Here is a 24,756-nt window from a genome sequence, read left to right on the forward strand (position 1 = left end):
TTGCTCAGGAGAAATTGCACAACAAATTTTGGGGTCCATTTTTTCCTGTTCCCCTTGGAAAAATAAAAAGTCTAAAGTAACATGTTTTTGAAAAAAAGTTAAATGTTCATTGTCTTCTTCCACATTCCAAAAATTCCTGTGAAGCACCTGAAGGGTTAATAAACGTCTTGATTGGGGTTTTGAGCACCTTGAGAGGTGTCACTTTTGGGTATTTTCTGTCATATAGGCCCTTCAAAGTCACTTCAAATGTGATGTGGTCCCTCAAAACATGGTTTTGTACATTTTGTTGGAAAAATTCGAAATCGCTGGTCAACTTTTAACCCTTATAACTTCCTAACAAAAAAAAAATTTTGGTTCCAAAATTGTGCTGATGTAAAGTACACATGTGGGAAATGTTATTTATTAACTATTTTTTTTTTTGTGACATATCTCTCTGATTTAAGGGCATAAAAATTCAAAGTTTGAAAATTGCAAAATGTTCTCCAAATTTTTGATTTTTTTTTACATATAAACACAAGTCATATCAAATAAATGTTACCACTATCATGAAGTACAATGTGTCACGAAAAAACAGTCTCAGAATCAGGGGGATCCGTTGAAGCTTCAGAGTTATTACCTCATAAAGTGACAGTGGTCAGAATTGGCCTGGTCATTAACGTGCAAACCACTATCGGGGGTAAAGGGGTTAATTGGACCTCTCCTCAAGACCGGATACATATGACACCTCTTGTGTACTACACTATTGATTTTAACTTCTGTTGTATCTTTAGATTTCAAACAACATTACCTCGATGAGGAAGAACAGGAAAAAGGACCACATTTTGTACACCCCCTGGCTGTAAGAGGAATATGTGCGGCCATTTTCATTTTGGTTATTATAGGCCTACATTGTACATGGTGGAGACAGGTCAGTATCCTGCAGTATTCTAGATCTATATTGAGGGATGTGACATAGTACAGGGCTGTGGAGTCGGAGTCATGGAGTCGGAGCCCATTGTGTCCATTTTGGTGGAGTTGGTGTAAAATGGACCGACTCCTAAAATCTATAATAAATTGGGTGCAGTAGTTCAGTGCAGTTTGTGGGGAATATTTTTTTCATAAGTATTTGGGAAAGTTATGAAATGTCCTATAAATGTCTGTCCTATTCCTGATCTCAGGGTCTGGACTTTTAGCTGAGATGAATCTGTGCTGCAGTAAATTCATCACTTACACATGAGCCGTGTATGAGGGAGATCGGAGTCGGTGTCGTGGGAATTGAGGAGTCGGAGGTTTGGCTTACCGACTCCACAGCCCTGCATAGTAATCATGATCAAAGAGGTAAAAATACTTGTAAATCTTGCAGAATAATTGAGTCAATCATACTATTCATTAATAGTTTTTCCGGCGCCAGGTGCTTAGCTTAAGCCTATGACCTTGGCAATGTTAGCATGAGGCCCGGGTTATTATCTATAGTAGCAAGTGACGCGCCCCCTGGGCCTGTGCTGTGCAGGGGGATACCCGGAGCCGGATCGCTGTTGTAGGATGCTGGGGGTTGTAGTCTCCGTGTGGCGGTGACCCGGTCCGTGCCCAGGGTGGTCAAACCAGTGCCAGTCTTAATGTATAGCAAATGTCCGACTACGCCACCCGTGGATTGCGGTCAGTGGGGACCGCCGCTGCGCTGCAGACCGCTGAGGCTGATGTTGTTTGCGCAGCTAAGTTTGGGATGACTCCCCACGGGAGAAGTATTGCCTCAGGGCAGCTAATGTGAGAGATGATGGGAGTGATGGTGTGAGCGTCCCAGTACTAATGGTGCTGGTGCGGCGAGGAACCACAGAGACGTGCAGTTGCAGTTTTCAATGCTTTACTCACAGTTGTTATTCATGTCAATGCTGCAGGCGATGACTGCCCAAGCCGTGCTGCGTCCACCAGGTGAGGGGCTCTGTCAACTCCCAGGCAATTCCAGAGTGTGGTTCAGAGCTCCCTTCTCTACCTTTCTCTGACCGCCCCCACCAGTGACCCACCTTTGTCCAGCTTCCTCGGGCCTTCTGTTGGCGAAACCTCTCCCGGTTTCCCTGACCCTATACGGTATGCCTTTCTGGTGGATGTAGTGAGGGGTCGCACCAAGATGTGGTAACAACCTCCGGTCTTTGGCTGAGGAATCTGTTGCCTCCACCAATTTGGGTTCCGGTACCCTGTTCTGCCAACCCTTCACCCTGCATCTCCTTCTGTCCTCGTGTCTCTGGGCCTTTCTCTGTGTTCCTTGCTTCCTTTCTCCTCCGTTCCAGTTCCTTTCTTACTTTCCTTTCCGTTCCTTTTCCTTTCTCTTTCTGCTGTTCCTGGCCTCCACTCCAGGCCTGCCTCTGGAGCTGGGCCCAGACTGAGCCACAGCTCCCTGTCAGGCCTCTCTGGCTGAGCTCCTCTCTGAACTGGCTCCTGTCCTAAGATGGTGCCCACCTTATATACCTCCTTCTGACACCCGAGCCCAGGTGACTAGCAACCAATGGGCTCCTACCTATGCCCAGAGACCCACCCCTATCTGCTCCTACACCACTGGGTATTCCACCCCTCCCCACTCCAGCCAGGGACAGATGCTGTCGTGCCTGCACTTCTATCTTGTGGGAGCACCGTTGAGCTGTCCCTCGGAAATGGGGTGTGTGGTGCATGTGACGCGCCCCTGGGCCTGTGTCGCGCTGCGTTGCGCATGCGGGAGCTTACCCGGAGCCGGATCTCTTGAGGGTTGTAGTCTCGTGGCGGTGACCCGGTCCGTGCCCAGGGAGTCAGACTAAGTGGCGCTGTATTAGCGGTAGATGTTGTACGACTACGCCACCCGTTGAATGCAGCTATGGAGCTGCTGCTGCAGGGCAGACCGCTGAGGCCGGTGGTAGGATTGTGCAGCGTGATAGTATAACCCCCAACGGGAGGGGTATGGCCTCAGGGCAGCCGACGTGGATGATGGGGGTAGCAGGAACCACTCGGAGACGGTACTGTGTAGTTCAGGGTCTTTACTGGTGACAAAGATAGACCCTCCCGGAGTACTGGCTAGCGATTGGGGCCTGGTCAGTCCTTGAGCAGATGGGTCTCCCCTGGCCAGGCGGAGTTGTAGGCCTCCCAAACTAACGATACTCTTCTGGCTACCTTGCTAGAGGCGGGTATAAGTAGCCGACGTCCCTGAGTGTACCGTGTGGTGCTCACCCGTATGGCCGGTGACTCGGGGCCTTCGGGTTTCTGGGCCAGAGGACCTGCAATCCCCTGCCGGTCGGTTTCTGCTGCTGGATAGGAGTTAGTCCCCACAGCCTCGGACTCCGGGTCCGGTGATAACTTCTCAGTCAGGGCGAGCTCTGCAGCTGCCAGCCCCTGACTCCTTGTAACACTGCTCCCACAGAGCTCCTGTTGTTTCTTCCTATATTTGCTTCTTTTCTCTGCTTCTTCTCTACTCACTCACCCTGCCTCAGCCCTAGGTTTATATAGGGGAAGTTCTTCCCCTCCCAGGACTGGGCAGGAGGTGTGGCATGCATAGGATCCCTGACCAAGAGACCTCCCACCTGCTCTCAGACATAACATTGCTGTTACTGTGGAAAACCAGACCCCTGGGGTGCCACATTCCCCCCTAGTGAAATTTAGTACTCCGGGACTAAACATATTTTAGAAAAACATAACAAGATATAACAATAACATTAAAGAAACACATAAAGGTGGTCACGGCATGTCCGTAACCGGGTGCAGTCTTTGAAGAAAGCAAGGTGTCCATTTCACCAAAACAGGGAGACGTAACCAGGTAGGGGTCTGTCCTGCCCCGAGTCCTTAACAGTCTTTAGTCCGTCCTGGGTTACGCTCCAACTATGTACAAAGGATTCCCGGTAAATCCACCAAGGACTCCTAAAAATAACTAGAAACACATAATTATACACAAGCAACAATAAACAGGTAACCACAAATAAAACAATTTATACACTTCAAATCCTCCAACGTGCGGGTAACTGGCCCCTAGTGGCCCTAGTGGACCTACGGAGCTGACTGTCTGGCCCTGAACTACAGGGTGTAGGAGCTGTTAAGGGTAAACTGGGCAGCGGTCTACGGGCCCTTTGGCTCACTAGGGATATGGCAGGCTCACTGCAAGCAGAGGGTTGATCCTCCTGGTCTGCTGGTGTGGGGTCTTCTGCTTCCTGGACCGGCTGTTCTTCCAGCTCTACCTGTTGCTCCGTAGGTGCTTGGGATGCTGGTTGGAAGAAGGTGAGTACGGGTACCACAACTGCACCATTGACTTGAGTTCAAGACCGAGGGAAGTCTCCGAGCACAGTATTAACCATGTCTTCCCTTTCCTCTACGGGTCGAGGGTCTTCTTGTTCCTCTTCAGGGTTCCGTAGCTGTTCGGGACACTTCTTCAGGTGATCCCGGGATACAATGGTTGTGGTTTCCCCTCCGTCTTTACTGATGGTACAGACCTTTGGGTTGTCGTGGCTTGAGGGCAGTACGGTGTACGGGTCCTTCTCCCACTGGTCGTCCAACTTGTGGAGCCGTCTTTTTCTCTTCAAGACCTGCTCTCCGGGTACCAGGGGAACAGCGGGAGCATACTGGTTGTAAGTTTTCTCTTGTCTTTCCCTAGCCTGACAGAGACTTCGCTCCACGCTCTCCTGTACTCTCCGGTACTGCTGCTGCCTCTCTGTGTCCCAGTCTGCTTCTGGTGAAGTGTCCTCAGGTGTCAGGACTCCCATTTCCAGGTCAACAGGTAACTTACCAGGTCTCGCCCTCATTAGGTAAGCCGGGGTACAGTTGGTGGAACCTACCGGGATGTGGTTGTATAGGTCCACCAGATCGGGCAGCTTCTCAGGCCACAGACTGCGTTCTTCCAGGGGCAACGTTTTCAGAAGATCCATTACCACCTGGTTCATTTTCTCACAAAGTCCATTAGTTTGCGGATGATAGGGTGTCGTCCTTATCTTCCGGCAGCCATACAGAGTGCAGAATTCTTGGAAGACCTCCGCTTCAAAGGCAGGTCCCTGGTCTGTCAACACTTGGTCCGGGTACCCGTGTGGACGGCAGAAATGCTGCTGGAAGGCTCTCGCTGCTGTTCGAGCTGTTAAGTCCTTGACGGGGACGACAACCAAGAACCGGGAGTAGTGATCCACGATGGTTAGTGCGTAGACGTAGCCACTTCTGCTTGGGGTCAGTTTTACATGATCCAAGGCTACCAGTTCCAACGGCTGCCGGGTGACGATGGACTGCAGGGGAGTCTTCTGGCTGGCACGGTCCTTCCTTCTTAGGTTGCACGGGCCACAGTCTCTGCACCACCTCTCGATGGTTCCCCTCATGCCTACCCAGTGGAACCGCTCGCGCAGCAGGAACTCCAGCTTCTTCCATCCGAAGTGTCCAGCCCCGTCGTGGTATGCCTCCATCACCATGGCTGCGTCTCTTCGTGGCACCACTACTTGCCAGATTAGTTCATGCGTCCGGGAGTTAACCATTCTGCGGCACAACTTCCCCTTATAAAGGAACAGTCGACTCTTCTCAGCCCACAGTTGCTTGGCTTCCTCCGGAGCGTCTGGGTCAAGGCGAGCCTCTGGCCGAGTCAGCATCTCCTTCACCAGTCGGACGGCAGGGTCACTGTCTTGCGTTTCCTCCCAGTTGTAGTGAGGCAAGGGGTTAAACGTAGCGGCTTGCTTACTCCTTACCCGGTGGGAATACTGGATAGTCCCATGCCGGTGGAACGCAGGGAGTTCGACTTCTTCCAGTCCCTCTGGATCTTCTCCTACGTCCGGTAGGTTTGGCATCCTGGACAGGGCGTCCGCGTTGGTATTGGAGCGTCCTGCCCGGTATTTGATTGTGAACTCGTAGTTGGACAGATGGGCCATCCATCTCTGCTCTAGGGCACCGAGTCTTGCTGTGTCCAGGTGTGTCAACGGGTTGTTATCCGTGTACACGACGAACCGGGAAGAAGCGAGGTAGTGCTTAAAGCGTTCGGTGACTGCCCACACCACTGCCAGGAACTCTAGCTTAAATGAGCTGTAATTCTCAGGGTTTCTCTCGGTGGGTCGCAGTTTTCGGCTGGCGTAAGCGATTACTCGTTCTTTCCCCTGCTGGATCTGGGACAGCACGGCTCCTAGCCCGATGTTACTTGCGTCGGTGTAGAGGATAAAGGGCTGGCTGTAATCCGGGTACGCCAGGATTTCATCCCCCGTGAGGGCCATCTTCAGCTGGCGGAAGGACTCCTCTTCCAACTTCTCCCATCTGAAGGGCGGCTTCTGGTTCTTGGCCTTCCGGGACTGGCCTATCAGGAGGTCCTGCATAGGAGCTGCCTTTTTGGTGAAACCGGGGATGAACCTGCGGTAGTAGCCTACCAACCCGAGGAACTGCCGCACTTCCTTTACACTGGAGGGACTTGGCCATTCCTTAATTGCGGTGATCTTATCAGGGTCGGGAGCCACTCCGTCAGCGCTCACCACGTGTCCCAGGTACTGCACCTTTGGTTTCAAGAGGTGACACTTGGAGGGTTTCACCTTTAGGCCGTAGCTTGCCAGAGCTTCGAACACTTCCGCCAGGTGTTTCAGGTGGTCCTCATAAGTCTTAGAATATACGATGACATCGTCCAGGTACAACAGGACCGTCTCGAAGTTTCTATGGCCCAGACAGCACTCCATTAATCGTTGGAAGGTTCCTGGTGCGTTGCAGAGTCCGAACGGCATGCAGGTAAACTCGCTAAGTCCCATCGGGGTGGTGAATGCGGTCTTCTCCCGGTCCGCCTCTGCTACAGGAACCTGCCAGTACCCACTAGTGAGATCCAAGGTAGAGAAGAAGTTAGCAGATCTTAAAGCAGCCAAAGACTCCTCTATCCTTGGTAAGGGGTACGCATCCTTGTGTGTGATACGGTTGATTTTCCGGTAATCTACACACATCCTCATGGTGTTGTCTTTCTTTTTGACTAAGACTAGTGGAGCTGCCCAGGGGCTACAGCTATCCCTGATCACCCCAGCCTCCTTCATGTCTCTAAGCATCCCCTTGGCGTGTTGGTAGTGTGCAGGGGGTACGGGTCGATACCTCTCTTTTATGGGAGGATGGTCTCCCGTGGGGATGTGGTGTTCTACCCCCTTGACTCGCCCGAAGTCTAACGGGTGTTTACTAAACACTCTCTCGTACTCTTGAACCACCCGATAGACTCCCTGTTTCTGATGTGAGGGAGTGGAGTCAGTACCCAAATGTAGTTGCTGACACCAGTCCTCCATTGTTTTCTTAGAGCCGTTACCTTCCTCCGGGTGAGATGGAGGCAAGGGTTCCACAGATTGTATAGCATTTTGGTTAATGGTATATAATTTGGCTAGCGTGGCATACCGGGGCAGGTACACTTCCCTCTTCCCGATATTGATTATGCGAACGGGCACCCTCCCATGGCGTACATTAACCACCCCCCGTGCTGTCAAGATGGTGGGCCTGCTGTCTGAGTAAACTGGTTCTACCATTGCCTGGTAATCTCTACCTCTCAGACCAATAGCTGCCCGGCACCAAATCATCATTTCACTTTTTGGGGGCATGGCAATAGGGAAAGGGTCACACATTCTCACGCTACCAATCTCACCGCCGGAGAGTTCCACCTGTTGCCGTCGCATCAGTGCCCGGATCTCTTTTTGGAGCACTCGCTGCTCGCCGGAGCTGGCGTTCTTGGCAACCTGCTGTAAAAGGAAAATCACCTCTGCAAGACAATTTTCAATTACATTAGTTCCTAGAGTTATCTTTGGGTGACTCTCGTGTTTGTCAATGTCTACAATGATCAGTCCCTGTGCTGCCAGTTCAACTCTACCAATTTTAATGGTCACCTCTTTAAATCCGATCTGTGGCACGGGCTGACCATTGCTGGCGATGATACTCAAGTCGTCGTCAGGGTAGCGGGTAATATCAGAGTCATTCCAGTACTGCTTGAAGAGCACGTACGGGATGGTGGTGACCTGTGACCCGGTGTCCAGTAGGGCACTCATAGGAATGCCATCCAGTACCACAGGCAAGACTGGACGTCCTCCCACATATTTGTCGCGCCAGTTTGATGGGCCTGATGATCTTTTTCCTAGGGGTTGGCCCTCTACCCTAGGTTGTGCCAGTTTAAAGGACAGTACCTTGCCATATGTCCGGGTTGATTACAGCGGCGGCAGATGGGTCGTCCGTCCTCGTTGTATCGGTCGCTGGGTCTTCCTCTGGCCGGTGGGGTCCTCCTTGGTCGACGCCACGGGATGTCCTCCGGTCCGGATGCCAGCTGGATCTTCCCTGGAGTGGAAACCTGTAAAGACTGCACAGTTCGGGTTAGCGCAGCAACGCTTTTAGCTAGCTCTTGGACCTGATGGTGCAGGTCTGGAGCCGAGTCATTGTTCAAAGCCTGCGCATCAGCTCCCACAGGCCCTGCCGACAAGGGCGCCGCCTCCTGGTGGTAGGTGGTAGTGGGGCGTCTGTGGGTCACAACGCCACGTGGTGCCGGTTCTCGGAGCACCCGGATGGCTCTGTCCTTGAACTGTGCAAATCCCAGATGAGGGTCCTGTAAGGCCATTGCCCGCAACTGGGTTCGGTGGGCATTGCAATATAAACCCTCTATAAATTGTTCAGTTAACAGCCTGTCCTCGTCTCCCACGCCGTCAGGGTCGGTCTGCTTAATGGCTCTCAGGGCCTCTTGTAGGTTCAGGGCATAGTCCCTTATACTCTCATGTGCCCGCTGTTTGCACCCGTAGAATCTAAGCTTGATCTCGGCTGAGGTGCGGGTATCAAAGGTGTCCCTCAGCCGGGTTAGTATCCCTGCGACAGTCCTCCTCCCAGGTGGCCAGGACTTTACCTCCCTTTGGGCTGCCCCGGTTAATTGGGCCACCAGGATGCTCACTTTTTGCTCCTCTTTGAGGGGATACACCTGGAAGAGGCTATCCAGCTTTTCTCTAAAGTCATGCAGGGTATGTGACTCCCCTGAGTACTGGGGTAGCCAGGCTGCCCCCGGGATATAGGGCATGGTGAAAGACATGACCGCAACAGCGGTGGCGCTGGCGGGGGTTGGAGCGGTGAAGCTCTCCTCCGTATCCGACATCCTTCTCCCCCCTAGTGGACCGTGGCCTACCTCGCGATGATCCTCTTCCGTAGGCCGCGGCTCCGCAGTGGATCGTCAGGGTTGAGGACCTTCCGTCGCGCTCCTGTGACGTCGGCGTCTGCTGGGCTCCTTCCAGGACCTTACGCAACGTCCGGACGTGAGGCGGGGCTTCAGTTCTCGCGCGCTTTCGGAGTCCACGCCCCTCTTCTTCCCGCGCGGCGTCCTCAAGATGGCGTCCAATGGCGGGAAAACTCCACGTGTGGCGGGAAGAAGGCTGAAGATGGCGCCGGATGGCGGGAAAACTCCACCGATGGCGGGAAGGAAGCGGAAGATGGCGCCGGATGGCGGGAATCTTCACCACAGGTAAGTTTGAACAGTCTTTTTCAGGCACGCAGTACCCGGTGGTTGCGGGCACGAGATCCTGCCGACTACGCCAAAATTTGACGCGCCCCTGGGCCTGTGTCGCGCTGCGTTGCGCATGCGGGAGCTTACCCGGAGCCGGATCTCTTGAGGGTTGTAGTCTCGTGGCCAGGGAGTCAGACTAAGTGGCGCTGTATTAGCGGTAGATGTTGTACGACTACGCCACCCGTTGAATGCAGCTATGGAGCTGCTGCTGCAGGGCAGACCGCTGAGGCCGGTGGTAGGATTGTGCAGCGTGATAGTATAACCCCCAACGGGAGGGGTATGGCCTCAGGGCAGCCGACGTGGATGATGGGGGTAGCAGGAACCACTCGGAGACGGTACTGTGTAGTTCAGGGTCTTTACTGGTGACAAAGATAGACCCTCCCGGAGTACTGGCTAGCGATTGGGGCCTGGTCAGTCCTTGAGCAGATGGGATCTCCCCTGGCCAGGCGGAGTTGTAGGCCTCCCAAACTAACGATACTCTTCTGGCTACCTTGCTAGAGGCGGGTATAAGTAGCCGACGTCCCTGAGTGTACCGTGTGGTGCTCACCCGTATGGCCGGTGACTCGGGGCCTTCGGGTTTCTGGGCCAGAGGACCTGCAATCCCCTGCCGGTCGGTTTCTGCTGCTGGATAGGAGTTAGTCCCCACAGCCTCGGACTCCGGGTCCGGTGATAACTTCTCAGTCAGGGCGAGCTCTGCAGCTGCCAGCCCCTGACTCCTTGTAACACTGCTCCCACAGAGCTCCTGTTGTTTCTTCCTATATTTGCTTCTTTTCTCTGCTTCTTCTCTACTCACTCACCCTGCCTCAGCCCTAGGTTTATATAGGGGAAGTTCTTCCCCTCCCAGGACTGGGCAGGAGGTGTGGCATGCATAGGATCCCTGACCAAGAGACCTCCCACCTGCTCTCAGACATAACATTGCTGTTACTGTGGAAAACCAGACCCCTGGGGTGCCACACATGCAGCCTACCGAGTCCTGGTCCACACTCCATCCTTACCCGGGAGTGGAATATCACAGCTCTGGTTTGAGGTGCAATACCCCTGTAGCAGCCGAGCCCTCAGGGTGCTACATTAGCATGCGTTATAGGCACACGCCTGGGTAACTGTAGTGTAAAATATTATAGCCTCAAGTTAAGAAGGTTCAAAAGATCCCACCACAAAGCATCCAAACTGGTTATAGCAGAGTTGCATTCATGTCCAGTAGAAAGATGAGATAAGCTTCCGGAGATGCAATTATGTATATTTGGTCAAGTTAGAATGCAAAATGATTTATGATGAGCAATCTTAAAGGAGTTGTCCACTACTTTCACATTGATTGACCCTGAAGAAGGCTGTGTCCGAAACGTGCGTAGGGGTGGATCCCCCCTTCCCCTCTGGTATGTTATGACTATGACTATTCTCTATTAGGCCATCACTCACTGTGTCCTAAAGAATTTATACCCTTACCTGTTGGCTCATACTCCTACCATGGTTCATTGGCCTATATCCCTATCATGGTTCACTATGATTTTACTGCTGTGAGGGTTCCTGGTGGGGTCCTTTTGTTTATTGTACACATGGCACTTAGTGCCTGTAAGCTCCATGTATTTTAATGTATTATCCTTAATAAACATTTTGTATTTTTTCATAGTTTGGGTCCTATGTCGTATGTTTTTTTTCTCTTCCTTTTTGGATAGGGCATCAATGTATGATAGGCCAGGGTCCCGCACCCCCGCCGATCAGCTGCTTTCAGTGCCGGCGGTCGCTGGCCGGAAGTGCTTACCTGCGATGCTTGGCCGTCAAGTTGTGGGTGGCCAGCACTTGTTACTGCACATCCGCCTCCTATTTAATTGAATGGGAGGCGGATGTGCCGTACCATGTGGCAGCCACTACAACTTGATGGCCAAGCACCGCAGGTAAGGACTTCCAGCCGGTGGCCACCGCCGGCACTGATAGCAGCTGATCGGCGGGGGTGCCGCGTGCGGGATACAGATAGGGCATCAATGTGAAAGTAGTGGACAACTCCTTTAAATGTCTATTAACTGTCTCCTGGCCATCTGAATCCACAATGATAGGCAACTGCTGTGGCTTAATTGAGGTATATATTTACCCCACTCTAAGGCTATGTGCACACAGACTTTTTTTTTTTAAGGAGTCTTCTGGAACAGGTCCGCTCTAAAAAAAAATTACTCAAAAAAACACTTGAAAGACTCTTCCTTTTCATTTCTATTGTAAAACCACTGTGTTGCTCATATGTTCAGTCTTTTGAGCATATTTCATTCTTTTCAGGTTTTGATAAATGCCTGTTGGTAGACAAAAATAATGTCTCCAGATGGAATCCATTCCAAACAAGTCATTGTCCAATCAGAAGGCTGCAAAAAAAAAAAATGCTTCAAGAAAAAAAAAACCTCAACAAAAACTTTTCAAAATTGCTTTAGGAAATGAAAAATTCCTACAAAAATTCTCCTTAAAGAAGTAGCATGTCCTGAAGTGGTTTCCACTAGAAAACTCATTGGTTTTGACCACCTCCAAAAATAACCAATAACCTCCGTGTGCACATATTCTATCACATGTAAATCACATCAGATGCAAATGCAGTCTTCATTAATGTTCACACATATACCCTATAATAGCCACTGTTTTTACCTCCCTCCCCTTAAAATTCAATTTCCTTTTGCAGCTGCCGCTTGGCATTGAGGAGTCCCCAATCCTCCCCAACACACGCATTTAAAGTTAATAGCATTTGTTTTAGACTAATATTACATTATTTTGTACAAGATTTTTAGATTCTTCATTTCCTCCACAGGCCCGAAAGTGCCGGACTGAAGTTCTTTAAAAATTGGGAAAAAGAGGAAATAAAAAAATGAAATATAACTAAGCAAAATAATTACAATAATAAACTTCCTTTAAACCAGAATCAATGCTTGGGATTTCTATCTTGCACAACATCCTATATCCTGGGACATACACTATGTCCTATGCTGCGGTTTGACTCCTGGAATGTCAGGTAATCATCCTCAGAAGGATTATCTGCTTGAATACTGATTGTTTATTAACAAAAGATTAATGAAAGTTGATTATCTACCATAAGCGCCGAGGACAGATCAACTATAGGACGTGGTAGGAGAAATCCTAGCACCGAACTGCTTCTACTTTTTTGCTGAAGATGTTTTTATTGAAGCCACCACTAGGGGGAGCTCACAGCATACAGATTTATACAGCTGGTGGTGGCTGTATAAACCTGTATATAGTGAGCTCCCACTAGTGGTGACTGTATAGATTTGCATGTAGTGAGCTCCCTCCAGTGGTGGCTGTATAAATCCATATGTAGTGATCTCCCCCTAATGGTGGCTGTATAAATCTGTATGTAGTGAGCTCTCCCTAGTGGTGGCTGTATAAATCTGTATGTAGTGAGCTCCCCCTAGTGGTGGCTGTATAAATCTGTATGTAGTGAGCTCCCCCTAGTGGTGACTGTATAAATCTGTATGTACTGAGCTCCCCCTAGTGGTGGCTGTGTAAATGTGTATGCAATGAGCTCCCGCTAGTGGTGGCTGTATAAATCTGTATGTAGGGAGCTCCCCCTAGTGGTGGCTGTATAAATCTGTATGTAGTGAGCTCCCTCTAGTGGTGGCTGTATGAATCTGTATGTAGGGAGCTCCCCCTAGTGGTACTGTATAAATTTATATGTAGTGAACTCCCCCAGTGGTGGCTGTATAAATCTGTATGTAGTGAGCTCCCCCTAGTGGTACTGTATAAATTTATATGTAGTGAACTCCCCCAGTGGTGGCTGTATAAATCTGTATGTAGTGAGCTCCCTCTAGTGGTGGCTGTATAAATCTGTATGTAGTGAGCTCCCCCTAGTGGTGACTGTATAAATCTGTATGTAGTGAGCTCCCTCTAGTGGTGGCTGTATAAATCTGTATGTAGTGAGCTCCCCCTAGTGGTGGCTGTATAAATCTGTATGTAGTGTGTTCCCTCTAGTGGTGGCTGTATAAATCTGTATGTAGTGAGCTCCCTCTAGTGGTGGCTGTATAAATCTGTATGCAGTGAGCTCCCCCAAAGTGATGGCTGTATAAATCTGTATGCAGTGAGCTCCCCCTAGTGGTGTCTGTATAAATCTGTAGGTAGTGAGCTCCCTCTAGTGGTTGCTGTATTAAGTTAGATTTATACATCTGATTTGTTAACAGGATGGTACCTGAATACAGAATCTGTTGCATGCTGTGCAGTGGATATATATTATTAATGCATCAGTATATATATATATATACAGAGATTCCACTATAGATGGCTGAGCTCCATCCCCTATGAAGGTCTGGGGGAGGTGAATAGTTGCCCTTTTGGCAGAGGTCTCAGTGGGGCGTGGGTCCGTTTCCAAGCTTTGCTCTGAGGCTCCATGAATTCTCTGTGTTTATGGAGGGGTGTTAGTTGCACCTCCACTAGTTATAATGAACCAAATAGCAAAACCCATATAATTATCCCTCACTAAACAGGCTATAAAATTTTACTTTTAATCTTTATATTAAAATGTGAATATAGAGTGTATTAAAATATTATCCCTAATCAGCCAAAATGATCAATAGACTAAAATCTATGCCGTTCTGATGGTCCTGTGGGGAGTCATCACTAGAGATGAATGGGATAAATAAATCTCAGCACGTGTCCCCCCAACATGTTTCACTGCACTAGCGGCGTCATCAGGGGATGGGACGCTAACATGAAGTCTACTTATCATTTTGTCTGATTAGGGATAATATTTGAATACCCTCTGCATTCACATTGTAATATAAAGATTAAAAGTTACATTTTATAGCCTGTTTAGAGAGGGAGAATTATATGGGCTTTCCCATTTGATTCATTATTTGTACATACATTCCTCCAAAGCTATCCTTTCCCTCTTTTGGTTGTGATATTTCTCCACTAGTTATTATCATCGATAAGTTTGTTGGTTTTTCATCAATGGAGTTTATTGTATAATGCAGATTTCTTTATTAGGCTACGGCCCCACTATCCGTATTCGGTCAGTATTTTTTTCTCAGGAGTTGGAGCCAAAACCAGGTGAGGAACAATCAGAGAAAAGGTATAATAGAAACAAGTCACCAATTCTGCATTTATCACCCACTCCTGGTTTTGGCTCCCACTCCTGAGAAAAAAATACTGACCGAATACTGATAGTGGGGCTGTGGCCTTTCTCACCATCCCTTATCACTTGCTTGTGATTCAGCCTGCAACCTTCTAACAAACGCGGTGTTTCAATTCCTCATCATATTCCAGAGCTCTGCTTGCAGTCAGTGAGTGGAGTCTTTCCTGATTACCTGCAGAAACTGAAAACTGTCTGCAGTAGATCCTGTTATCATGTTACAAAGCAGAACCAAATCCAGATACATTTAAGAAACCTGATTCCCATTGGTTCATGATGGGGACTGATTCTTCGCTTCTGGATTGTAACAAGAATATTTTTTATTCTCAGTGAGCAGAAGTATTAAAAGTTGTAAGAATTTGAAGCGTGTGGTCTGATTGGTTATAAATAATTATTTCAGTATTTAGCGGCCGGGCACCTTAAAAACAGAACATGTTAGTGATTACTGAACAGTTCACCGGCTCTTACACTCTCCAGTGCCCAGTAAGTCTTGTACATGTATTTTACGGCTCCTTTTAATTAGAAATGGATCCATTGGTGATACTTTTCAGACACTATATTGATGTAGAAAAACCTGTATGGAAAGGTTTTTAGAAGAAACTCAAAAGGTTTCACACGTTTGCCGCTTTTGATCAAATCAGAGAGTCGATTGATCGGAGACAAGAGCACACAACCAGTCCTGTCTGTGTACAAGGCTTGTCCGACTCTCAGAGGTCCACTCACAAACCTTTATTACAACTACAGAGATATGAGAAGGGGAATGTCCGTACAGGCTTTACATTACCTAACATAGCAGATATTTTAATTGGGGGGAAAGAAAGCATTTTAATCGGAACATGACAAAATTGTAAATGATGGAAACTGATGCAAACGTCCTTGAAACTAAAACTATCTCTGTCCAATTAACTATTCTTTTAAAAACAAGAGAAAGCTTAACACAGACACCTCTATATAACGCCCTGTGTTATTGCTTTATGAATAACACTTATAAAGCTAATATTAAAATACAAACATTTTCAAAGATATATGAATTGTCTAAATAATAATCCAAGTATAAAATGTTTACCAGAACAATATGTTGCCTTAGCATTGAGGGGGTCCCCTGCTTATACCCTCCTTCTGAAAGCTAGGCAAACAGCAGCTCTCACTGGGGTGTAATCGGCCCATCCGTGTGTTATATTGACAGTTTTCCACTGGAAATCTTCGGCTGGAGCTTCCAAACACGGACAGGGGTGTCGCTAAGCCTCCTTCATCTGGGACATTGATGCAGTTTGCCTCCCTAGCCTGGCAATTAAATGACCCGACTATGGCAAAATGGCTTGCTGGCTCTCACTGGCATCCAGTATTATTTAGCGACAGGTCTGCAAATGGCAATCACGTAACAAAAGAGTAGCCGAGCACAAAGCGTGCCAGGAGCACAGAGCTACACGACTGCCGTTTTACCTCCTCGGACTTACAAGGCTCATGGCCCCCCGTTATAGTGGATGCAATAGATGCGAGGCGTAATGTGATCTGTGATCTAGCAATCAGCCAGCCATGCCATTTTTTTGAGAAGCCTCATCCTAATAATTTTCCATTATCTCGATACTTATCGCCCATGTTTTGTGCTAGACACATTTTTGGATACTTTACTTATAGGACCAAGATAAGATTCGACACAACGGAAATATCATCTGGATTTTTGGATATCATACGGAGAAATAAAAGAGGAGACGTAAAGTAAATACTGGCTTTTATCATATAAAAATAATGGTAACGGTCTGGGGGCTGCACATTCCACATACCCGGCGGATAATGTAACATGTGATATGGCGGGATGCACAAGGTCGGCCATTACTCCCTAAGGCTGAGAATCTTGGAGATACTCTGCCTGTCCTGACGTCCTGCGATCGGGAAATATGGGGGAAGACAATGGCGCCTTTGCTCATGTCCTGATGCCGAATAATAATAATAATACCATGTGGGCAAAAACCTGAAGTGCATATCTTGGGTATGTTGGCACATGCCATTCCTATCATGTCCACAATACACCATGTAATAAAAAGATTTATACTGAAGGAAATGGCCCTGGGCTTAGGGTCCGGGGAACCGCGACGGGGTCAGCACATTATTGCAACAAAGCAAAGTCTTCATAATACAGGTGGAAGAAGCTGTGTCCGACTTCACACTTGGCATGTCTTCTCTTTTTCTTTCTATCAGCCGCCATGGATCAGAAAAGAGACATCTAAAATGTAAGGACCTTGAAGGTGACTAATAGTGGTGGGACTGGTCATTATCATCTTATTATTGAGTAGTTCTATGTAGCATGGCCATGATTATAGGGACTGGACAATTTAAGACAGAGAAGGAAGGGAGATGCAGATCTCCGGGTCCCACAGTGGAATTGGAAGATGAGACCTGTGTCCCCTACAGGCCAATCCCATGAGTCTTTTGATGTGTGGTGAGATTCTGCTTGTGCCTAAACGTCTTACCGCAGTCGTTACACTGGTACGGTCGTTCCCCGGTGTGGGTTCGTAGATGGGCAATGAGATGATGCTTCTGGATGAAGCTTTTCCCACACTCTGAGCAGGTGAAGGGTCTCTCTCCAGTGTGGATCTGCTGGTGGCATTTGAGGTATTCTCTCTTGCGGAAGCTTTGCCCACAGTCATTGCACTTGTAGGGCTTTTCCCCCGTGTGTGTCCGACCGTGTATTTTAAGGTGCTCACAGGTGCTGAAGGTCTTCCCACATTCACTACATATATAAGGACGTTCCCCTGTGTGCGTCCGCTGGTGCCTCACTAAATGTTGCTTCTGGATAAAGCCCTTTCCGCAGTCTGCGCAGGTGAAGGGTCTCTCCCCCGTGTGAATCTGCTGATGCCTCTTCAGACAATCGCGCTTACGAAACGTCTTCTGGCACGACTCACATTTGAAGGGTCTCTCCCCGGTGTGAGTGTGCAAGTGGAACTTCAAGTGCTTCAGGAAACGGAAAGTTTTGCCGCATTCGCCACATTCAAAGGGTTTTTCACCGGGTCCTGCCCTCTGGCTCTCGCTGTTCTCACTGTCTTCTTCTCTGCAGAGCCCCGTCTCCTCGTCCTGTGCTTTTTTATGTGCCTTGAGGAGTTTCTGAGACTTGAAGGTCCTGCCGCAGTCATTGCACTTGTTGGGCCGCTCTCCGGTATGTATCCTGTTGTGCCTCTTCAGGTGCTCGTACGTGGTGAAGCTCTTGCCACATTCACTGCAGATATGAGGACTTCCTCGGCATGTGCCGGTAGAGGAGTTATTATAAGGGAATTCCTCCACTATTACCACAGTGAACGGTCTCTCGCCTGTGTGAGTTCTCTGGTGTCTGACGAGGTGATGTTTTTGTATAAAGCCCTTGCCACATTCTTCACAAGAGAACGGACGCTCACCAGTATGGATCTGCTGATGGCGCCTGAGATGTTCTCGTTTCCGGAAACCCTTCCCACAGTCCTCACACTCATGCGGTTTTTCACCACGATGCTGTTTTTGGTGGAACTTAAGGTGCTTGAAGGTGCGGAAGCTCTCGCCACACTCATTGCAGCTATATGTGGTCTCACCCGAGTGACTCCTCTGATGAGCCAAAAGAGTCTGCTTGTGCCTAAATCTCTTCCCACAGTCCTCGCACTTGTGGATCCTCTCCCCGGTGTGCGTTTGTTGATGTACCTTAAGGACTCGGTGGGCTCTGAAGCTCTTCCCACAGTCCCCGCACTTGTATGGCCGCTCCCCTGTGTGAATCCTCTGGTGGATCTTCAGACGCTCATTGGTGCTCAGGCTTTTCCCGCACTCTTCACATTTGTAGGGCCTCTCCCCCGTGTGAGTCCTCAGGTGCGTGACCAGGTGCTGCTTCTGGATGAAACTTTTCCCACATTCAATGCAGTTATAGGGGCGTTCTCCCGTGTGCGTCTGCTGGTGACGCTTCAGACTGTCTCGCTTTCGGAAGTTCTTGCCACACTCCGTGCACTGGTAAAGCTTCTCCCCTTCATCTTTCGTACAGTCCTGTTGGGTGGTTCCAGGGCTAAAACTTTCCGAATAAGGGGAGACATTTTCGGCATGGTTTACACCCTGACTCTCTTGGGATCTGCTGGGAGTTGGTTGACATCCGAGGTCGTCCTCAATTTCTGGACATGATGTTTGATCCAAAGCCGGAATAGAAGATGTGTCACCGTTCTCCAGCTTGTCATTGTACTTTGTCTTGTCTTTCTCATTGACTGATGCATCTTCTGCAGAGAAAAATGTACTCATTGTTAGATCTCTTTACATGGAAGACAATATATAGTGAGAAGATGAGAAGTATAGTAAAGTAATAGTCTGCAAAATACATCCCTATCTCATGAGTTAAAGAGGACAGAGCAATGTTCTGCAGATCTCTAGAGAGGTCAGTGATGTAGGAATCTGCAGAATACATCACTATATATCTGCCAAAAGGTAGAAGGGACAGTAACGCTCTGCAGATCTCTATAGAGGTCGATGGTGCAATACTCTGCAGGCTGTATGCACTGAATGTCCAGGTGTAAAAGTAAGCAGTCAAATTACCCAGGGAGATGAGAGCTTCATAATTCTCTTTCATCATGTCCTTGTATAGCTCCTTCTGACATTCCTCCAGGTCTTTCCATTCATCCTCAGAAAAATAAGCGGCCACATCATCAAAGGTGACAGGGACCTGGAAAATAATAGGACAGTGGGTCAGCTTGGTTCACCTTTTGTCCTATATGGCTGTACAAATCTATATGTACTGAGATCCTCCTAGTGGTCACTGTATAAATCTGTATGTAGTGAGCTCCTCCTAGTGGTCACTGTATAAATCTGTATGTAGTGAGCTCCCGCTGGTGGTGGCTGTACAGAGTTTTGTTCTATATAATTATTTCAGGGACTGTACCCATTTATTTTTGGTGGAGAAAACTTTTATAGGGTAATATAAAAGTGTCTGATATGTGAAGTCTACGGATTGGTAAGCATGTATCAGCTCTCCGGTTTCCTTAAAAGTTATTCTGATCAACTCCATATAAAGTTTTGTAGTTCTAGGAGGACTTTCCTGACGTTTTCTTAGTTGCATCTTACAGGAAAAGCCATGATCCAGAAAACAGCTGACAACACAGCAAAGGGAGAAGGATACAAACATTTCCAAGACATTAGAAATACTATGGACAATGTGAAAACTGTCATCAAGATGTGACATTACCTACAACTGGACGTCCCTCAAAAAAGCAGAAAATTGGTTTGGGCGGCTGCCAAGAGGCCTATAACAACATTAAAGGTGCTGCAGGAATGTCTGGCAAGTATTGATTGTGGTCTGACAACAATCTCCCGTATTGCTCATATGTCCAGCTTGTGGAGTTAGGGGCCAAGATGGAAGCCTTTTCTTACAAACAAATACATCCAAGCCCGGCTATGCTTTGCCAAAATGTACATCAAGTCTGCCAGAAGCATGTGGGGAATGTGTTATGGTCTAATCAGCCCAAGGTTGAATGTTTTGGCCATAATGCCAAAAGGTATGTTTAACGTAAAGCCAGCACTGTGCATCACAGGAAGATCATCATCCCCACAGTGAGGCATAGTGGGGGCAGCATTGTGCTTTGGGGCAGTTTTTCAGCAGCTAGAACCTGGGGCTTTAGTCAAGGTGGAGGGAATTATGAACAGTTCAAAATATCAGGCAATTTTGCATCAAAACCTTCAGGCCTCTGCTAAAACGCTGAAGATAAATTTCACCTTTCAGAATAACGACACTAAGCGACCTCCAAATAAAAAAATGAATGGCTTTGCCAGAAAAAGATCAAAGTTTTGGAATGACCGGACCGAGCTCAGACCTTAATACAATTGAAAATTTGTGGGTGATTTGATGAGGACGCTGTACACAGGAGATGCCCCTGTAATCTGACATATGTGGAGCGACTGCAAGGCGGGGGGGGGCAAAACTTCCCAATTTCTCGATGTGCCGTGCTGATAGACTCCGGCCCAAAACACTGAATGGTGTCATAAATCCATAGGGGACTTCAACAAAGAATTATTCTTTTTCCACTCCCAAAAAAATGTAGTATGTTTTTCTATTGAATTGTACAAATTATAGGTGACATAAGATAGAGAAAGTTTTGAAAATATTCTTCTTAGTAGGATTTTTTTACATGACAAAACTGGCATAGGGGTGTGTAGACTTTTAATATCCAATGTACCGTATTTTTCGGACCATAAGACGCACTTTTTTCCTCCAAAATTTTGGAGGAAAATGGGGGTGCGTCTTATGGTCCGAATGTTGGGGTGGGGGGGTATATTTATGTGTGGTGTGGGGGGCGCGGTATCTGTGGAGGAGCGGGACACAGGAGGTAGCAGCTGCCCGATGCAGCCTACACTGTCCCCGCTGCTAAAGAAAATGAATATTCATGCTCCTTAATAGCGGTATACAGTGTAGCCGCGCTGCGGCTGCTGCTGCTGCTGCTGCCGGCTATCTCCTGTGCCCGTTGTTAAAGGCATGAATATTCAACCTCTTTCCATGCCCATGGGCCTGGGGAGAGGGTGAATATTCATGCCATTTAATGAGCGGGCACAGGAGATAGCCGGCAGCCGCAGCGCGGCTAAGCTGTGTGCCGGCTATGAAGGAGAGTGAAGTCACTGCTCCCCGCGCACACAGACCCGGCATGGGGAGCAGTGACTTCCAGCAGCTGATCTCTCCTTGTGAGCTGTGCATGGCAGTAACGTCATGCGGGGCTCACATGGAGAGATCAGTGCAGGCAGACAGGACGCAGCGCTGGAGGAGAGAGAAGAAAGATGAGTAGGAGTGTTTATGTTTTTTTAATGTGCAGCCTGATGGGGATTAGGGGTGCCTGCATACCAGGACAGGGATTAGGGGTGCCATGCATACCAGGACGGGGATTAGGGTGCCATGCATACCAGGACAGGGATGAGGGGTGCCATGCAAACCAGGACAGGGATTAGGGGTGCCAAGCATACCAGGACAGGGATTAGGGGTGCCATGCATACCAGGACAGGGATTAGGGGTGCCATGCATACCAGGACAGGGATGAGAGGTGCCATGCATACCAGGACAGGGATGAGGGGTGCCATGCATACCAGGACAGGGATGAGGGGTGCCATGCATACCAGGACAGGGATGAGGGGTGCCATGCATATCAGGATAGGTATGATGGGTGCCATGCATACCAGGATAAGGATGAGGGGTGCCATGCATACCAGGATGGGGATGGGGACCACATATAAAAGGAAGGGGGGCGACATATATACCAGGATGGGGGATATTGTCAGAATTGGGGGACATTACCCTATACCAGTGTCAGCAGAAGACCCCCTTCCCTCTTAAAAGTGCATCATGACCACATTTTTTGCTTAAATTTTTATTTTTTTATTTTCCTCCTCTAAAACCTAGGTGCGTCTTATGGTCCGGTGCGTCTTATAGTCCGAAAAATACGGTATATATAATAAGATCCCTCTAGTGTTGGCTATATAAGTCTGTATGTTGTGAGCTCCCTCGAGAGGTGAGTGTATAAATCTGTGTGTTGTGAGCTCCCTCGAGAGGTGACTGTATAAATCTGTATGTAGTGAGCTCCCTCTAGTGGTGGCTGTATAAATCTGTATGTAGTGAGCTCCCTCGAGTGGTGACTGTATAAATCTGTATGTAGTGAGCTCCCTCTAGTGGTGGCTGTATGAATCTGTATGTAGTGAGCTCCCTCGAGTGGTGACTGTATAAATCTGTATGTTTGTGAGCTCCCTCGAGAGGTGACTGTATAAATCTGTATGTAGTGAGCTCCCTCTAGTGGTGGCTGTATAAATTTGTATGTAGTGAGCTCCCCCTAGTGGTGGCTGTATAAATCTGTATGTAGTGAGCTCCCCCTTGTGGTGGCTGTATAAATCTGTATGTAGTGAGCTCCCTCTAGTGGTGGCTGTATAAATCTGTATGTAGTGAGCTCCCCCTAGTGGCTGTATAAATCTGTATGTAGTGAGCTCCCTCTAGTGGTGACTATATAAATCTGTATGTAGTGAGCTCCCTCTAGTGGTGACTATATAAATCTGTATGTAGTGAGCTCCCGGTAGTAGTGACTGTATAAATCTGTATGTAGTGAGCACCCCCTAGTGGTAACTATATAAATGTGTATATAGTGAGCTCCCTCTAGTGGTGGCTGTATAAATCTGTATGTAGTGAACTCCCTCTAGTGGTGGCTGTATAAATCTATATGTAGTGAGCTCTCCCTAGTGGTTTCTGTATAAATTTGTATATAGTGAGCTCCCCCTAGTGGTGACTGTATACATCTGTATGTAATGCGCTTTCATTCAGCATAGAATTTTGGATGTAAAAATGAATGGTGAATGTTACTGTTCTATTAAAAATTTTGACATTCGATCCCATGCCAGCGGATGTATCTCTTGGTTCCAGTTAAAAGGGTAGGTAGTATCGAGCCCTAATTAAAGGGAATTTGTCAAGTATTTGCTACCCAATGTTAGGGCAGTATGATGTAGAGGCAGAGACCCTGAGTCCAGCAATGTGTCACTTACTGGGCTGCTTGGAGTAGTTTTTATAAAATCACTGTTTTATCAACAGATTATCACTAGAGGAGTAGTAAACCTGCTGCCAGGTCGTCCAATCAGTTTTGTGGTGCAGGATTATACAGAGCTCAGCATTCAGAGCACTGCTAGATCTGCAGTTGAGAAGACTGAATGATTTTCTGAAAACTGCAGCAAGCAGCCCAGTAAGTGATATATTGCTGGAATCAGGGTTTCTGTCCCTACATCATGCTGCTCTCAGATGGGGAAGCAAAAGTTCCCTTTAAAAACTTGACAATTTATTACAACGGCTCGCAGCTTAGCCTCATACCCTGCTGTACAGTGTTTTGCTGTATGCCAGACTGGTCCTGCTATCTCCACCAATATTACAACAGCCAAATAATGGACTAACGGCGGTCATGACAGGAGGGTAGAACGCCAGGTCGTTCCGGTTACTTCCGTCCCTAATATCGGTGCAGATGTGATGTGCGCACTCGGCATTTGCTCATCTGTACCCAGTGTGAAACGCGGTGAGTTATTTGTGTTGCAGGTGTATATATACAGATATATAGAGGGACTGTAGCGCTGGACCACGAGTGACGGCTCGCGTGGTCTGCGGAATATGTTGGCGCTATATAAAGGATCACTAGTGACCTGCTGACACGTGTGCCCGGCCACAGACCTCACCCCCCACTGCGGTACCTGTGCAGCGTCTCCCTCTGGTAGGGGCTTCTCTAGCTCTCTCCGGGTGGACGAGAGGCTCAGCCTGTCTCCAGCTGTCACCGAGCAGATCATGTGGGAGCCAAACCGGGGGCTGTCGCCGGCTTAAGACAACCTGACCACGGCCGAGAGCTTCTCCTCTAAGGCCATGAACGGGGGCTGCAACCCCAAATACCCTGCAGCCGAGCCTAGGCCTGAAGAAAACCCCTCAGTGAGCTGCAGGGAAGGAGAGGAAGCAGGAAGTTCCTCCCTCAGCCTGACATCAAGAGATGCAGCTCCACTCACCCCCTCCTCCTCCTCCTCCTCATCACCCTGCGCTGCGCTCCACCCCGTCAGCTCCTCTCCCCCCTCACTGCAACACACAGCAGATCTGTGCGACCACCCACACACACCGTGCAGACGTGACCCATACAGCAACACACTGTGCACACAACACACACCGCACATGGGTAACATACCGCAACACACCGTACACACGTAACACACCAGACAAACGTAACATACCATATACACATAACACATACTGCAACGCACTGTGCACACAACACACACCGTACGTAACATACCGTAACACACCGTACACACGTAACACATACCGCAACACACCGTACACACGTAACACATACCGCAACACACCGTACACACGTAACACACCAGACAAACGTAACATACCGTATACACATAACACATACTGCAACGCACTGTGCACACAACACACACCGTACGTAACATACCGCAACACACCGTACACACGTAACACATACCGTAACACACCGTACACACATAACACATACCGCAACACACCGTACACACACTGAAACAAACCATACACACATAACGTACTGTAACACACCAGATAAACGTAACACACTGTATACACATAACACATACTGCAACACACTGTGCACACAACACATACCGTAACACACCGTACAGACGTGACACATACTGTAACACACCAGACAAACATAACACACCGTATACACATACCACATACTGCAACACA

At 48.4% G+C, this 24,756-nt stretch overlaps 2 protein-coding genes across 7 annotated transcripts in view; one reads left to right on the forward strand and one right to left on the reverse strand.

Annotated features, from left to right (window-relative positions):
• Nucleotides 1-12,323, forward strand: part of LOC141264764 (HEPACAM family member 2-like) — a 34,814-nt gene extending 22,491 nt beyond the window's left edge. For 5 of the 6 annotated variants that reach the window (XR_012320006.1, XR_012320003.1, XR_012320004.1 and 2 more), the window contains 2 exons: nt 771-907; nt 12,213-12,323. Coding sequence is in view for 2 of the 6 variants with exons in the window: in XM_073677052.1 (XP_073533153.1) it covers nt 771-907; nt 12,213-12,242 (167 nt within the window). In the remaining 4 variants the exon portion in view is untranslated. Of the gene's footprint in view, nt 1-770; nt 908-1,874; nt 2,042-12,212 lie in introns of those variants that run through there. The other variant, XM_073677050.1, reaches the window with a different exon arrangement.
• A 3,935-nt stretch (nt 12,324-16,258) lies between these two features.
• On the reverse strand, nt 16,259-24,038 carry LOC141264762 (uncharacterized). Its single transcript, XM_073677048.1, has 3 exons — nt 23,733-24,038; nt 19,077-19,203; nt 16,259-18,763 (listed from the first exon to the last, which is right to left on the reverse strand). Exons 1-3 carry the CDS (start codon nt 23,823-23,825, stop codon nt 16,950-16,952), a joined length of 2,034 nt encoding a protein of 677 aa, XP_073533149.1. The 5' UTR covers nt 23,826-24,038; the 3' UTR covers nt 16,259-16,949.
• Between the last annotated feature and the right edge of the window lie 718 nt (nt 24,039-24,756).

This window comes from Phyllobates terribilis, unplaced genomic scaffold, assembly GCF_046119375.1.
Source record: "Phyllobates terribilis strain yellow unplaced genomic scaffold, ASM4611937v1 Scaffold_4__5_contigs__length_816908805, whole genome shotgun sequence".
In the NCBI taxonomy this organism is placed as follows: Eukaryota; Metazoa; Chordata; class Amphibia; order Anura; family Dendrobatidae; genus Phyllobates; species Phyllobates terribilis.

Bases quoted from the DNA above. Each gene is read 5' to 3' on its own strand.
- LOC141264762 (XM_073677048.1), bottom strand. From the start codon at position 23,825: ATGATCTGCTCGGTGACAGCTGGAGACAGGCTGAGCCTCTCGTCCACC. The intron at 19,204-23,732 runs GTACCGCAGTGG...ATTATTTTCCAG, and splicing joins CAGAGGGAGACGCTGCACAG to GTCCCTGTCACCTTTGATGA. The intron at 18,764-19,076 runs GTAATTTGACTG...TTTTCTCTGCAG, and splicing joins TGAAGCTCTCATCTCCCTGG to AAGATGCATCAGTCAATGAG.